Raw genomic sequence first — 16062 nt, forward strand, 5'->3', positions numbered from 1 at the left:
TAACGTTAAATACTACTGTTATATAGTATGATGCATCTTATAAGGAGCTGTAAATTAAAACAATCACAGCCATTCAGATTTTTTTTTTTTTGTCTTTTGCTTCCTAAAGTCACACTATTGCATCCATATGTGATTATTACACTAAAGTAAACTGCTCTTTGCAGCACAGTTTGGGAAGGTGGGTGGATTGAAAAAGGCAAAACCTGAAAAAAATATCTGGATTTATTATTCTGACATTCAGGACTAATGCCACCATTAGTTAAATTAGGAACTGAGTCCTTTAAATGACCATATCAGTATAACTATGGGTTATAAAGATCACATGAGACACATCGTACTTTGATCATTTTGTCTTTATTCAAGTGAAATCCTATCCTAGAGAATTAGTGCCCTCTGCACCATGTGCCATTTGCAACACCTACATTGTCAACATTCAACACAAAGCAGAAGCCTTAATCGGTTGGTGACCATAAAGGGAACATTGTAAGTAAAACTATCCATGTTATCAGTGACATTTCATTTTCTTTTATTTATTCGTTTCAAAATTCTCTCTGGAGCAGTGTTTTCTCACTAGGACGTTCACTGGCACGCTTAGGGTTTTGTATACAGTGGAATGGCCTCGGGAGAAGGTGATGGTACCAGAAATGTAGATACATGTTAGCCAGACAAGTGGAAATTATATTTTTAATATATGGCTCATAATTGCAAACTATTAGCTAGGGTCTTATGCAATGGTTTGCATACTCATGAACAAAATATAGATGACATTGTATTAGTTTAGTAAGGTTTCATAGATTTTTTAAATTTATTATTATTAATACCAGTTAAACTCAGATATTGTATATTTATTTAATAGAAAAACTATATATTGATATTCAAATCTAAAAAAAAAAAACCTGACTGGTTCTGAATATATGGTACTGAATATACTGGTTTTTCATTTTTACCAGGTTGGGGTTGACTGACTTATCTGAAATATCTGGCTTTTACATTTTTTAGCTTTTTTTTTTTCTATAGTTTTTAGCAGTTTTTATAGTTTAGGGAATTACTGATGTCCTATAAGCTCAGTGTTATCTTAACATATCTGAGGGAACAGTGTCCATTCACTGAATAAATCTACAAGATGGGAATCTTTGGGGTTGCATGTATACATCTAAATAAATAAAAATGAGTTAGTACTGTGTGTGAATGGTACCGTGTGATAGATTAGAGTCCCATTCAGGGTGTATTCCCACCATGTGCCCAGTGTTCCCAGGATAAACTCTGGATTCACCATGACCATGACCCAGATAATATGAATGAATTTTCTTATTTTTAGTCCTTGGTATGATTTGTAGTCTTGGTATGATCAATTTTCAAAATAATTAGGATTCAATAAATATGTACTAGATATACTAAGATGAATAGATTTTGTTGTTACATTTATAGTTAACCCACGTACTCATTTTTTATTGGCCCAGGCTTTTTCATATTAATAAGTGAGCCCTCTGTTTTGACTTTATATGTCCTTCACAGCTTGAAACATAATGCTGCCTTAGCAAAAGGGAGTGCCTCCATGCCATCTCCTTCCTTTACTTGTTGAATCCTCACTGTCTAGTAACTGTCCACCCTTTCTCTATTCACTTTCTCTCACCTCACAATCTTGGCCTCATTCTTTCCTCCCTCACTTCCTTTCTCATGCAGTCATGAAACCCTGTTCCTCATGGTTGGGGGTGTTACGATGCTTGCGTGAAGTGTGGCGTGGGGGTAGTGCCAGTGCACAGCAGGACACACCCACTGTGGGTTCTGGCAGCTCTTCTCCAGACGACCAACTGTCGGTACCTGGGTCATAGCGCTGCACTGCTGCTTTGTAACGCTTCTCAGCTTCGTTCCATCCACCCACAAGGTATAGCTTGTCACCAAGGGAAGCAAGACCAGCTGTGCTTACTCCCAAGGGCAGGGAGGCAGCCCTGCTCCACTGGCCGTTTTCAGGTGAGAACACCTCGGTGATTAGCACATCCACTCGCTCTCCACTAGGGCCCAGCCTGCTGCCACCCACCACATAAACTTTACCACCCAGTGTGGTGGAGCAGTGCCAGCCACGTGGCATCTCCAACTGTGCTTGCTCACTCCAGGAGTCACTCTGCACAATGTAGGAGGCCACAGAGCAAGAGTAAGCACAATTGACATAGCCACCAGTCACTAGGATGTCTCCAGACGGTAGGACAGCACTGGCATGGCAACAGCGTGGCATGTCCATGGGAGCACGGAGCTGCCAGCTGTTGGTGGAGGGCAGGTAGCTCTCAGTGGTGGCCAACAAACCATCAGTGTTACGGCCACCAATTGCATAAAGGCGCCCATTTGTGGCAACAAGGCTAAAGTGAGTGCGCCGCTGGCGCATGCTACTCAGGTGCAGCCATGTGTTAAAGCGAGGGTCATATCTGAGAAGAAGTGCAAAGTGAGGAAGTCAGATTGAGGTAATTTTAGATTTGCTTAATCTGGGTCCATCCTATATAAATTCTTTGGAATAAACTACAATCAAAAACGAGTCTACCTGCACAGAGTGCTGACAGCATGTTTGGCCTGGTTTCGCGCATCGTTCTGGTCCTCTCCACCTGCCACATATAGGAAACCATCCATCACAGCAACACACTGGTTAAAGCTCTTTGCAGGAAGTTGAGAAAGATGGCGCCATGTAGCAACTCCATCACGAGGGTCTCTCCATAGCACCTAAAGTATATGAGTTAGAGAAATGAGAATATGAGAAACTACACAGATTAACAGAGGTAGTTGTAGATGTAAAGCTTACTTCTCGACTCAGTGCACGCTCTGTAAGGGAGGGGCGTCCACCAATCGTTAGTAGAACAGTCTGGCTGCCTCGGACCTTTGCACGGCTGGACTGTAGAGCGTTCTGCTGGTACGGTAGCAGATGGTAGTTCATGGCATCCACCAGCAGACGGTGGCACTGAGGATCCTGCATCATGCGAGCAACAGGCTGAATCTCTCTGACCAGCTCGCTGGCGGGGATAGTCTCGAACCGCACATGAGACAGTAGGTCATAAGCATGAACCTGCCTTTTTGGATCAAAGTCCAACCACTTCATGGCCACCTGGATCCAAAGCAAGGGTATTGATAGAGTGCATATTAACTTGTCCCACTTGCCTTTCATTTTACATATATCTAGGATTCCATAATCCCAGATTAAACAAATTTGATTTCTATATACAGTATGTAGGTATTTTTTTATTGCTATTTTTGAAATACTTCTGTATAGGACACATGAATAAGCGGTACCCTCCAATCTGTCCTGCCTTCTCAGTTGGTACACCCAGTACCAGATGAATGACAGTATAATGTAGCAACTATATGGCTGTAAGTAGGGACAGCAAAAAGCATTTATGTTTGGTGTAAGCCTACCTGGAAGGCAGTGACCTCTGAAGGCAGGATAAGTTTGTCATCCTGCAGAAAAGCAATGATCTGTTCTAGGGTTAGCTGAGTAAACTGGGGTGTCTCTGCAAACTGGGCAAAGTTTTCCAGCACAAAGCGGCGTGCGGAATCACGCACAGGGACCAGACCGTAAGCAGATCCAATGTTCCACACATAAACACAAGTGTGCACGTTTAACTCAGCCATCAGGAAGTCCATGCACATCTGGAGGAGATGGGGGATTTGCAGTGTGCAGGCCGCAGATACAGTGCAGGCAATAGTGTAGAGAGACATGTGCACACGGCCAAGATAAGCAAAGGTGATCACATTGGCTAGACCTGAGGGTAGATGAATTGATTAATTTATATGGCATAATATCCCATTTAGCCTACAAGCTTTTCATAAAAATATGTGCAATTGGTAAATTTATCCATTGTTATGAATTTGATGAAGAAACTGCAGATATTATTTAGAAATTTACCTAAGGGTGAAATGGTAGGTAACTCCAAGCGCTTGAGGCTTGGGTCTTTAGCTAGAACTTCACGCAAATACTGGCTGACAGAGGACATGACCAGCTTGTGGACATCAAAGGCCTTAGTCTTGCAAGCCAGCTCCAGGTCAGTGAGGAAGCGTTCCTGTCTCATACGACTCAACTCCTCTAGAAGAGCAGATCCGTGTAGTGGTCGGGTCATTTCACCACCCAGACCAAAACCCCTCTCTCCAGGCCGGATCACTGGTGGCAGGGTCATTCCATTGAGATGATTTAGCTGCTCGATGCTGAAAGGCAATTCTAGTTTTTTCACCCCTATTTCTGGGATCACTACACCACTCTCCAACTGTACTGGTTCTGGAGTTGTCTTTTTGGGGCGAGGTGCCTTCTTCTTAGGGGCCATGATGAGGCTAGTTTTGTTGATTATCTATGTTAGTTAATGATAGTAGTGATTTCGAATTCACAGACAGATTCACCACAGTGATATTCTGTCAACAATGTAGTGGTTTTAGTGTAGAAACTCACTTCCTGGGATTGTCCACAACCAGTAATGACAGGCTAAAGAAACAGACAAACTGGCTGAATGTTTACGAGGGTTTTCACACAGCACACAGGACCTAGGAAAAAAACATATTATGGTGACGTTACAAAAAAAGGACTGCAAATGTTATGCCTACATTACAGCATATGTTTCCTTCACTGTATCTCTCATTCTAGATCTCGGAGTAAAGGTGGTTGGCAGGTGCATGTAGTCTTGAGGTGGGGTAGGTTATTTATTCTTACATTATTCAGTGTGTAATGCTTTTATATTTTAAGCTATGCATTTTATTATTTGGTTGACACATTTTTTTCTTCTAACTAGAAATAAATGCTTAAATTTATTGATGCTTTATTGAATCCATCCTCTGCACCTCAGTGACTGTTTGGTACAGCTCAGCCACCCAATCCGACCTCTCAGAAAATCACTCTGGACCCCTCACATCCAGCACACTCTTTGAACTGTTGCCATCTGGTCGACGCTACAGAGCCCTGAGCACCAAAACGACTAGATATAGGAACAGTTTCTTCCCTCAGGCAATCCATCTGATGAACGATTAACATACATCTGATGAACATCTGATGAACACATACACAGAACAAACCCTATTCTTACATTTTTTACACATACTTATGTATATCTCAATTTCCACATCTATACTTCAATTTGCACATTTATATTTCAATTTGAACATTTTTTTTCTACTGTACATACAACTGTCTATTATATATGTGTTCATTTCTTATCATTGCCATTCTGTTTACACTGTGGAGCTCCTGTTGAAATTCCTCGTATGTGAAAACATACTTGGCAATAAAGACCGTTCTGATTCTGATTAAAACAATTTGGAAATAGATCAAGGGTTTGTAATGTCTAGGAATAGTGTTATTAATCATATCGCTGCCATCTTTTAACAGCTATAGGTGTATCTTCACTTACTAAGATTCTTTTATTTTTTATTGCTAATTAAAATGTTATAATTGAAAGCTAAATATAAACTACACACACAGGTAAAAACTACGCTCACACTATATACCTACATATTCTCTTTATTATGGACAACTTATAGTAATAATGACACACTTGTAATTTGTATTATTGTCATTGTCAGTGACATGTAAAGAGGACAAACTTGTTTGTGTACACCCAGGTTCACACTCATACCTAGTTGGACCATGACCCCCAGGTGCAATCAAGTCACTATCTAAAAATATCTAAAAGCACAGTAGAGCATGGCTGTAGCTGTACTGCTTAAATTACCCTCCTACTGCCATCTGTCTTTTTCATGCTCCCTCGTGAATCCCCCTCCTATTCCCTTGGTTTTCCCTCCACCCCATATTAAACAGGTAAATGACTATTTTTTTCTAATTAAGGTACACCTGTGTTTGCAGGAGTGCATCTTTTGTGCAGACATAGACTCACTTCATTACTGTATGTCATTTTGGATGATAGATGTAGTAAAATACTATAAGAAAATGAGAAGGAAATCAGGCTAAAATTCAGATAAATTTCTAGAGTTTGGTAAACCACTCCTTCCTATTAGTAATCTAGTAATCACTGTCTCCTGATTAGGGATTTTGTTGATCTGGACCTATATTAGGAATTACATGAGGCTAACAGCAGAGACATGCCCTGCGTTATAAATTTAGAATTATCTATTGTTAGATTCTTTAGACCCTTATGTGCAGTAAATTCCTTTTTCAGTATGAGTCAATGAGACCTGCCAGACTAGGTTAGCAAACTTCCATCATGAAATAAATAATCACAATATTTAATAATCTGTAATCACAGTTTAGTGTGTAATTAAAATGTTTATAAATACCTCTCTTTAATAATTAACTTACCAAAGCACTTTTAATAACAGTCATGGGCTTTCATAATACTCTGTAGTGTGAATGTTCTCTATATCATAAAAAGAACTCTTCAGTGATTTTATTTTAGCCATTCCAATATATTTGTTTTAATATTTAATATTTTAGCAATCTGTCCTGTATAATCCATTTTCTTAATTTCATAAGTGCTGAATTGTGTGGCTGAATGCCGTCGGGGGTTTGCACCATCCTAACTGTCATAGCACAAAAACGTGGTCACAGCCTGTCAGTGCTTTCTCACATAACACCACAGCTGCTCTGGCTCTGGACAGTGTGAACGATATTTTGAGACATCATGTAAATATACAACAGAGAGAATTTCATCCATATACCCCAATATTACAGCATAATTATACAGAGACCAACTCAATACTGACTGAATGAAATGAAAAGAAAAGAATAAAGAAAAGGAGATTTATTGACTGAAAAACGAACATGAAGGTAAGTACAAGTACTGTATCTGATGTAGGTTGTTGTGAAGGCTCAGTATTCAGTTAACCATCTCTAAATCATATTATTCAGTAACTACATAGAAACTAATATGATAGGTACATAGTTATTAGAATGTAAGTCTGGACTCACTGACAGATGCTGATAAATAAGGTAGTTAATAAAAATGTACAATCTGTGAAAGGAACTTTAGCAAAGCTACATTGCATAGTTAATCAAGAAATATAGCAACTGATTAAGACAATTAAATAAGAATTTACACCACTAAATTACATTTTGAAGTTAAATAAATAGATTTTTTAAGCAAGGTTTTTCTCAGGTGCAAGTTTCCCTGGATTAACACCTGATGTTAAAACGTTACATTTAAGGGATAAGTAAAACAAGGAGTGATTGGCCTGGCAGAGGAAGGAAGGTAGAAGGGAATGACAGAAGAGTTATGAAGGTAAAGTGAGAGGAAAAGTATTTACTAAAGGTGGTTTAGTGATACCTGGCAGCTGTCATGTGCAGCTCTTGCCTTCTGATTGTAGGCCTATTGCCAAATCCCTCAGCCACAGCAAGCCTGCTCCTATCTCAGCTTGTTATTTATAGAAACTTAAAACATGCTAGGACCTCAAAGTGAGAGGAATTACAAATCCCCCCTACATGCCATTCACTGTTTTCAATCCAGACACTGTCCATTTAAATATAGACAACCTTCCTGGTATATATTTTGATCACGATTTATGTTTACACTGTAGGTCATCAGAGTTAAAAGTTTTTGTGGTGTTTAGAGACTCGAAAAGATGTTAAACCTTAACTAAGACATATTTACTGTGTTATTTTAAGTGGCATATATAATTATGGGTGTGAAGTCTTTACATTTATTTTTAAAACTTATTTTTAACTACATGACAAGAACATTACAAGTAATTTCTTTCTAACTCCCTAAGCAAGACCTAATATATGTAAAAAAAATATTAATCATTACTTATCCTTGTGCTGTCTAGTGAAGGCAAGCAGACATGCAAATCTAAAGCAACTTAAGACAAAAATGTTTTTACCTTTTTTAACAGCTCTCTTTATCACTCTTTTCTCATTCTTTGCTCCCTCTTTTTTACCATTCTTAACAAAATCATTTTCTGTTTTCTTTTTCTTCTATGGTATACTACCCTTGTGTCCTCTGTCTGTCTGTTAGAGCACTGTCCACTTCCAAGCCTGTGGGAGGCAGCTTTCTTGCAAAATTACGTAACATTAACCCCAATGCCTGAGCTCCACTTGGAGCTCCATCTCCATATACAGCTAGCCACCCCTCCCAACCAAACATAGTCTGCATCCAGGCCTTAAGCCTGAAATGGAAAAGAGGCGGACATCGCAGTTTTATTCAGCCATGCCAACATGCTGTGCTCATGGGTTTTTGCTAGAGACTGAGCATGGTCAAATGTGTAATACTGAAGAATGTGGAATACTGTCACAGTTGTTATTATCTTCAGATAAGATTTGTAGTGACACTTTTATACCTACCTATTGTTTTGGGTTAAACCAGTCATGAAGTACTAAATGTTTTTTTTTTTTTTTTTCAAAAAGGCATTGATAATAGAGTTCACTATTGGGAATTGTGAAACATATAGGTTATTCTAATAAATATGAAAGATATCATTAAAATTTGAAAATCTGAAAATTTCATAGGATCCCGGGTGTGATCATAAGCTCGGAGTTTCTGTGTATGTTCTATGGAGGGTTATTTCTTATTTCTCTGAAAATTCAGGTATGCCATTAGGTGGACTGGCTAAAATAAATTGCCCCGTGTGTGTGTGTGTGTGTGTGTGTGTGTGTGTGTGTGTGTGTGTGTGTGTGTGTGCGCGCGTGTACATTTGCATTGTCCTCGGTGTTCTCAGGAGATGCTCCTTATCCTTCTTATTGACAATGATTAACTTATTGGGTTTTTAATATGGTGACACTGTGGAGCTTCTGTCATTAAAACAAATTCCTCGCATGTGAAAACATGCCTGGCAATAAAGCTGATTCTGATTCTGATTCTGATTCTGAAACTGACCACAGATCATGCTTTAAGTGACTGAAAAACAAAACTGTGCCACACTTGCTTGTGCTCTCTGGAATCCAAACCCAATCCAAGAGCATGTCCCATTCGTCTGTTTAACCGCTTAGTAATTTAGTTTAGCATATTTTATTTCCCCTTGAAATAAATTCCTGTCTGCGTCACACAGACGTCACAACACAAGCTCTTCACGTCAGCTGAGTGCGACGTATTTCCGGAATCTCCATGGATCCTACTGGGCAAGCGCGCTGTGTGATGAAGTGGTTTCCGCTCACAATGTACCAGCTGTAAACATGGCGGAAGATCTACTGGAGGCAGTGGAGAAGTTGCAGTCACGGCTTTCAGAGAACCAGGAGCCTCGTAAGGTAGGAACAAGGCGTTTAACCTCGGAACGTACGCGAAGTATCCCACAAAACGATAACACACCAAACTGTCGGTGTATCTACAGGAGCAGTCGAGTAAATAACAATGAAGTCAGATTTACGCGTACGGATAGTGCGACACTATGAGGGCTCTTTAAAACACACAAGTGCTAAGCTGAGTTTGTCAACATATGCGTCTTGTCATATGTAAATAAAGGAGTAAAACGGTGTTATGGACTCTCAGTAGTTTGCCCGAGCACAGTGTAAAAGCTGAAAGAAAAAATGGTAGACGGGTTTTTTTTTTGGGATGAAAACAAACCCTTAGACTAGAGTCAGACAGGCCGTGAGTGATCAGATTCAGCAAAGCTAACGTTGTGGCAGGAAAAACTTCTACAGTCTTTATACATTTTACACGAAGAAATTCTGATTTAGAAGCTCGTGATGTTACCGAATTATGTGGCTAAAAATATGTGGAATATATACATAAAAAAACAAAAGATATATATATATTTTTTCAAAGTTGTCTGTTCCCCGCAGGCCACGACGACACTTTATGAAAACTTCCCATTATGCAAATTAATGTTTACGTACGAATTGTTAACCTAGTAAGTTGACATGCTGTTTTTAAGGATTTGTTTGAGATGATGAATTCATCTATGGTTTGTTTTTCGTTTCTTTTGTCCAGCTGTTGAAAACACTTAAAAGATTGGGAGAACTGCCTATAACAGTGGACATTCTTGTGGTAAGATGAAGCAGACCTTTTTTTTTTATATTATTCTTTACCAGTAATTTGTTTTCAGTTCACTTTTGGTTTGCTTGGTTGCCAAAAGAGACCCTTGTCATTTTGTAAATATCATAAACTACATGTGTTCTGAATTGTCTCTTGTGTATATTGTGACACAGTGATGTCAGCAAACGTACTTCAGATGATGTTTAAGAAAAACTAATATTGCTTTCACACTAAAAACCCTGGAAGTTTTTGTCAATTAAAATGGATGAGAAACAGAGAAAGAACAGCAGTGACGTAAGATAAGATTCGACAGCAACAGCATAACACTTTCTCATTGTTTATATTAATGACACCAGCATTTTGGTTTCTTGCTAGTATCTCACCACCCCCACGTCTCTCAGTATCACCCAAAACCACCATCCCTTCACACCCGGTTCTCCTCCTAAACCTATTTCAGTCATGCATAAATGGCTTCAGACTTTGCTTTAGCTGTTGCTTGTGCAAATAATTTTAATTGTCCATCTCTAAAATGTCACCATGACTTTGTACTTGCTTCTATATACACATGAGCTCTCTCTTTATGTGCAGAGAATTGTACTAGGTTCTAATTGATCAGCTGTGGTTTGCATTCACATTTCCTTCTGATTAATTGCTGAATACATGTGCATGTGGGAATGGGGCTTAATTTTATTCTTCCTTCCTGCAGGAAACGGGTGTTGGAAAGGCTGTGAATTCTCTGCGCAAACATAACATTGTGGGGGAGACAGCAAAAGATCTTGTGGCTAAGTGGAAGAAGCTGGTACCTCAGTCTGCAGATAGGTGAGCACTGACACACTTTTGGAAATATGGACTTTGAGTGAAGACCAGGAGATGTAATTAAACACAGCAAGTTGGGGGATGCCATTGAAATATCAGTATAGAATTTACATTTATTTGTTTAGCAGTCACCTTTATCCAAAGTGCCCTACAAAGGAGTAAATTCAAGCTAAGCAATATATCAACATAATACAAGTAATGCTACCATGCACAGTTTTAAAAATCTTGTAAAGATCCTCATATAGTCTTAATAAAAGATAGATTAACTTCCAAAGCTTTCCAACTATAACAATACTGTAAGCAACAGAGATACAGCACTGTTCAATCTGTAGAAATGTTGCACTCTTTTCTTTAAGCCTGTTGTATCATCTTCTATCAGCAGACCAAGTAATGCTAAAGTCCAGACTCACTCACGTCCAGACAAGGCCAGAGGTTACAAACGCATACGAGAACCTTCACCAGAACAACCACCACCTGTGGAGGATGAAGAAGATGAAGAAGTATATCATCAAGACTATTCCCCCCCTTCCCAACAGAATTACAGTCAACAGTATAGCCACAGAAGCTTAGGGGGCTATCAGTCAGAGGAATATGAGAGTCCGGTAGATGAGCCGGTACCAAGTCCTCCACAAAAACAAATTGAACACAGCAAGTCACACAGGGAGCAAGAACACGGCTCTCATTCTTCCAGGGAACAGCAGAGGCAGAATCGCTCAGCTCAGGTTCAGAGTGAGGCACAGATTCGCTATAATAGGGAACAAAAAGAAATAACAACACACCCGTCATCCAAACGCAGTCATCAGTCCTCCATACAGGAAAGTAGAAAAGAAAAGAAAAGAGTCAGTGATGGTGAGTATTTGGAGTTTTCAGAATTCAGAACAGAGCGACCTGATAATGTGCATGAGAATAGAATATATTCTTGACTCTCTGGCTGTTTCCAGGCAGGGAAAAAAGAGACAAGCCAGAGCCCGAGCAAGATGATGATGAAGAGAATTCCTTTGAAACGCCCACTATGTCTTTTGAATCCTTTCTCACATATGATGAACCTACTCACAGTAAGAAAAAGAAGAAACTCTCTCGACCATCTCAGCCTATTACCCCTGTTGCTTCAGTATCCTCCAAGTCCAATAAAGCTAATGGAACTAGCTTCAAACGGCCTGAGCCATCAGTATCCACACCAACAGTATCAACGAAGGAGAAACGCAGGAAGGTGGGGTCATTAGGTCAATAGTTATTACATGAGAAATTGATGAAATCGATTGATGTTGATCATGACTTTATCAAGAGAACTCTAGTTGTCTTTACTTTTGTGTAAGACTATAATTACTTTGTTCCACCCCATGTTTCAGGTTCTCCCTCAGATCATTGATGTGGTTCCTGCTCTACCTGATATTCCTTTGCCAGCAATTCAGCCCAATTACAGACCCCTTCCCTCAATCGATGTTACACCTCTGTCACCACAGAGACGTAAAGGTTTGCTTCATCATGTTTATTCACTAAAAACTTATATCTATCAAATGTTTATAGCATAGAACAGTCTTGATAAAACGTCTTTGCCATATTTTATCATGTTTATCAGTTTTTAGTAATTTTTTTTCCTTTAGTTCCAGTTGCACATGAGGAAGAGGATACTGGCTTTACTGGCCGTAGATTCAACTCTAAAATGGTTGTGTACTCTGGCTCAAAGACCGCATACTTGCCCAAGATGATGACTCTATATGAGCAGTGCATTAGAGTTCTGCAAAACCATATTGATTGTAAGTAACGTGGTGACAACATTCACACTTGGACTTATGCAGGACAAACTGACTGACAAACAAATGAAACAAAAATTAATAGAAACATAAAAAAAAAATCCAGAGTGTATTTTTGCTCCATGTCCAGTGTTCCAGGGATCAGTTCTGGATTTATTATAAACTTGATTATGATCACTTGGTTTCTAAAAATGAATGGATTGTGTATGAGTGAGCTTGAGTTTTTAAACCCATGTTTAGAATTTAACTGAGAAAATTAGGCTGTCTAGAGCAGTGGTCCCCAACCTTTTTTTTGCTGCGGACCGGTCAATGTTTGATCATTTTACCACGGCCCGCCATGGGGGTGGGGGGTGGCGGCTATACAATTAAATTAAAATTAAATAGTTTAATTTAATTGTATTTAAACATGCCTTTTTAACTCACTACAACACTTAATCAATGAGAACCCTGAGCTTGTTTCTTTGCAACGAGACCGTTCCATCTGGGGTAATAGGAGACAATGACACCCGAAGTGTGTTGCTTATGTCCAGTTTATTCCGTTGTTTTGTTTTGGTTGCCGTCACTGCAGAAAACCCCGCTTCACACAGATAGCATGTCGGAAATGGCAATAGGGATTTAAGTGCTGTGGTGGCAATCTCAGGGTATTCTGCCATGACTAATCCAGAACACCAGCAGAGTTTCTAACTTTCCAACGGCGTCTGTTTCGTACTCATTTTTGCTAATTTGCCATTGGTCCATGGACCGGTAACAGTCCGCGGCCCGGGTGTTGGGGACCACTGGTCTAGAGATAACCTTGCACTGTTGAAGCTATTTGGGTTTTCCTGTGAAGACAAAGCTGTAACTTTACCAGGATGCATTGCCATATTAACCTGTGCAGTTTGCTGAGATTTTGACCCTGTTTCCTGCTAAACTTCCGTAGTGCAACCACTTCATGTGACGTGTCACGGATGAGCTCATTTTGTACACCAGTGAAGGAGAAACCGCTGTTTAAAAGTGTAGCTATTTACTTGTCCTTTTCTGCTTAGCTAGAAAATAGATTTGTCATTTACATTTTCAATACCTGGGGATGCCATTATTCTGACTGCATGAACAGAAATGTGTTATCCCAATTTGCAAGCTCTAATCTCGTTGATGTCACAGCATATTCTGTAGTTTCATTAGTCTGTGACCTTGTATATGTGGAAGACGGTAGATTTCCCCTGAGTGCTTTGTGACACAGGAACTTGCACCATGCAGATTCCCGGACATGAGAAGTGTAAGCCAACAGAAAAGAAAAGTTTCTGGGCTGCAGTTTGAAATTAGATCTCTTAATGAAGATAGGGGGTTTGTTGTGTGCAACTTTATTCACCTTGTGCAGACATCTTTTTGTGGGTTTTTAAATGCCTCAATGTTTCATTCAGAGTCTATTCTGACAGCCAAATTGAGTTTTCTGCACACTGATACAGAAATATTTTCTTCCTTAGCAATTGATGAAGTCGGCGGTGTGCCTTATGAGATTTTGGTGCCAGTTTTGGAAAGATGTACTCCAGAACAGTTGTACCGCATTGAACAGTGTAACCAGGTATGCATTTTGTCGTGTTCAAGCACAAAGACACCCAGTAATCCATGACGGTTTTTGAAGGCTTAAGAGTGAGGTGTGGGCGATATGATAATAACATTGTCTACATTTTCTCAAGTCATTTATAGAGGAGTCAGATGAGCTGTGGTTGAAGCACTGTAAGCGGGACTTTAAGCGCGAGTCTCCTCAGGAGTATGAGACCTGGAGAGAGCTGTATCTGCGCCTACACGATGAGCGGGAGGAGCGTCTGCGCAAGCTCACACAGAATATCAGCTCTGCCCATGCCAATAAACCCAAAGGTATTCACACTTCCTTCCCAATCCTCCTTCCCGTGTCCATGATAGCCTCAGCTTCCCGTCCAACATGGCATGATGATTTGCATGATTGGATGAGTAGATCATTGCATGAATGTGCAGTTGTACAAGCATTCCTATTAATGTGAATGATCAGTGTATAAAGGATGAACAAGTTGAATTTGTTAAATTTACCTATTTGTTCCCCTGACAGGTCGCCAAGTAAAGATGGCTTATGTGAACTCTGTTGCTAAGCCCCCACGTGATGTTCAACGGAGACAGAAGTTGTTTGGCACTAAAAACGGCTCTACCAGCACCAGTGTTAGTGCTTCAGCCCCTATTCAAGTCAAGTAAGTAAACTTCATATCAGTTTACATTCTAAGGAGTGCAGATTGCACATACTAAATGTAAATAACTTGCATAGGTACCAATGTCATGTTCATAAAAACCTACAAAATTCTGACTTTGTAAAACGTCGCAACAATGATATGACAGTGCAAGTATAACAATTGTAAAGCCAGGCAGTTACCTTTTTGCACTGAAAATATATTTTGAATAAAAAATCAAAATCTTATGCCAAAAATAGAATTCAGCCATGAATAATTTTGTATTAAGTGGCATCCATTCAGTGCCTGTTATTGCGAGAATGCCTTTCTTGCTCAATGCAAGATTCCACAGATGTTATACTAATGATGTATTAAAGTTGTTTGAACTGGCATCTGTCGAATGTTATATTATTATTATAGAGTACTGTTACTATTATTGACATTATATGTCGATTTTTCAAGTATGTCATTACTGAATGTTCATTTCAGAATCAGAGCACCAATGCCACATAGCTCCTACAGCCAGTCAAGTGATGGTGGCCAGTCTTCCCATAGCAGTCCTCCTGAGCCATCTCATTCTCCTGCACCAAGCAGCAGTGCTGGTCATAGCTTTAGAGACAAACCACAGGTCAAAAGTGAGTAAACAATAAAAACAAGTACTGAGATATTATCAGTAATGATTTCATGATTGGTTTCATCATTTTAGTGATCATGTACAAAGTCTCTGTCTTTTTTTTTTCTACAGAAATTGCCCCTATGATGGCTAAAACTATAAAGGCCTTTAAAAACAGGTTTTCTCGGCGGTGAATGGCAGTGAAGGATAGAAGAGAAAAAGCTTTTGTTTCATGAGTATTCAGTCCATTCTCATGTTAAAGTAACGCTTAAAGCTGCAATGCCCGTGCTCCTCTTATTTCTTTTGTAAATGTAACTGTGGACATGCAGATCACTGGAAAACAAAGAAACAAACAAAAACACTTCTTGCCCATAGGATGTGATCATCTTCCTCTCTTTCAGAAGAATTACATACTGTACAGTACACTACAATGGGACATAGATTTTATGCATTTATTTTGGTTATTTAATTGCAAAAAAATTAAGGACAGAACATCCATAACAGTGTGATTGTAAGTGTTTGTTGTTTCACTTTGAGTTTATTCACAATCATGAAAACTTGTATGCTACAAAATCTGCCTGGAGAACGTGAGCAGGATCGAGTCAACGATGAGACTCGACACATCCACTCGACTATTTATTTTAAACCCATAGTCCTGGTTTCCATGAATTTGAGGACGACGATCAAAATAATAATTTTAATGCATTTTTAAATAAATGTTATATGGACACTTTTAATAAAAATGTACATTTCCCCTGATTTTTGTGTCATGAATTCAACTTTTGTGCTGTTATGTTCAATCTCCACCAGTACCTTTCGTA

The 16062-nt window shown here is 39.3% G+C and overlaps 2 protein-coding genes across 3 annotated transcripts; one reads left to right on the top strand and one right to left on the bottom strand.

Moving 5' to 3' along the window:
• Positions 1–335: 335 nt before the first annotated feature.
• On the bottom strand, positions 336–7966 carry klhl43 (kelch-like family member 43). Its single transcript, XM_027176037.2, has 6 exons — positions 7795–7966; positions 3887–4512; positions 3397–3743; positions 2789–3088; positions 2534–2709; positions 336–2420 (listed from the first exon to the last, which is right to left on the bottom strand). Exons 2-6 carry the CDS (start codon positions 4296–4298, stop codon positions 1676–1678), a joined length of 1980 nt encoding a protein of 659 aa, XP_027031838.1. The 5' UTR covers positions 4299–4512; positions 7795–7966; the 3' UTR covers positions 336–1675.
• An 841-nt stretch (positions 7967–8807) lies between these two features.
• eloa (elongin A) lies at positions 8808–16000 on the top strand. 2 transcript variants are annotated; one of them, XM_027175899.2, is made up of 12 exons: positions 8808–9154; positions 9837–9893; positions 10588–10700; positions 11080–11546; positions 11639–11907; positions 12047–12170; positions 12302–12454; positions 13915–14012; positions 14128–14308; positions 14517–14652; positions 15118–15263; positions 15374–16000. In XM_027175899.2, the coding sequence occupies exons 1-12, from the start codon at positions 9083–9085 to the stop codon at positions 15433–15435; spliced, it is 1878 nt and encodes a 625-aa protein (XP_027031700.1). In that variant the 5' UTR covers positions 8808–9082; the 3' UTR covers positions 15436–16000. The 2 variants fall into 2 exon arrangements, with proteins under 2 accessions (XP_027031700.1, XP_027031699.1); XM_027175898.2 differs by having other exon boundaries at positions 8810–9154; positions 11077–11546.
• The last annotated feature ends 62 nt before the right edge of the window (positions 16001–16062 follow it).

This window comes from Tachysurus fulvidraco, chromosome 24, assembly GCF_022655615.1.
Source record: "Tachysurus fulvidraco isolate hzauxx_2018 chromosome 24, HZAU_PFXX_2.0, whole genome shotgun sequence".
NCBI lineage: Eukaryota > Metazoa > Chordata > Actinopteri > Siluriformes > Bagridae > Tachysurus > Tachysurus fulvidraco.

Bases quoted from the DNA above. Each gene is read 5' to 3' on its own strand.
- klhl43 (XM_027176037.2), bottom strand. From the start codon at position 4,298: ATGGCCCCTAAGAAGAAGGCACCTCGCCCCAAAAAGACAACTCCAGAA. The intron at 3,089-3,396 runs GTAGGCTTACAC...CTTTGGATCCAG, and splicing joins CAGAGGTCACTGCCTTCCAG to GTGGCCATGAAGTGGTTGGA. The intron at 2,710-2,788 runs GTAAGCTTTACA...CATATACTTTAG, and splicing joins AGCGTGCACTGAGTCGAGAA to GTGCTATGGAGAGACCCTCG.
- eloa (XM_027175898.2), top strand. From the start codon at position 9,083: ATGGCGGAAGATCTACTGGAGGCAGTGGAGAAGTTGCAGTCACGGCTT. The intron at 9,155-9,836 runs GTAGGAACAAGG...TCTTTTGTCCAG, and splicing joins AGAACCAGGAGCCTCGTAAG to CTGTTGAAAACACTTAAAAG. The intron at 14,653-15,117 runs GTAAGTAAACTT...TGTTCATTTCAG, and splicing joins TCAGCCCCTATTCAAGTCAA to AATCAGAGCACCAATGCCAC.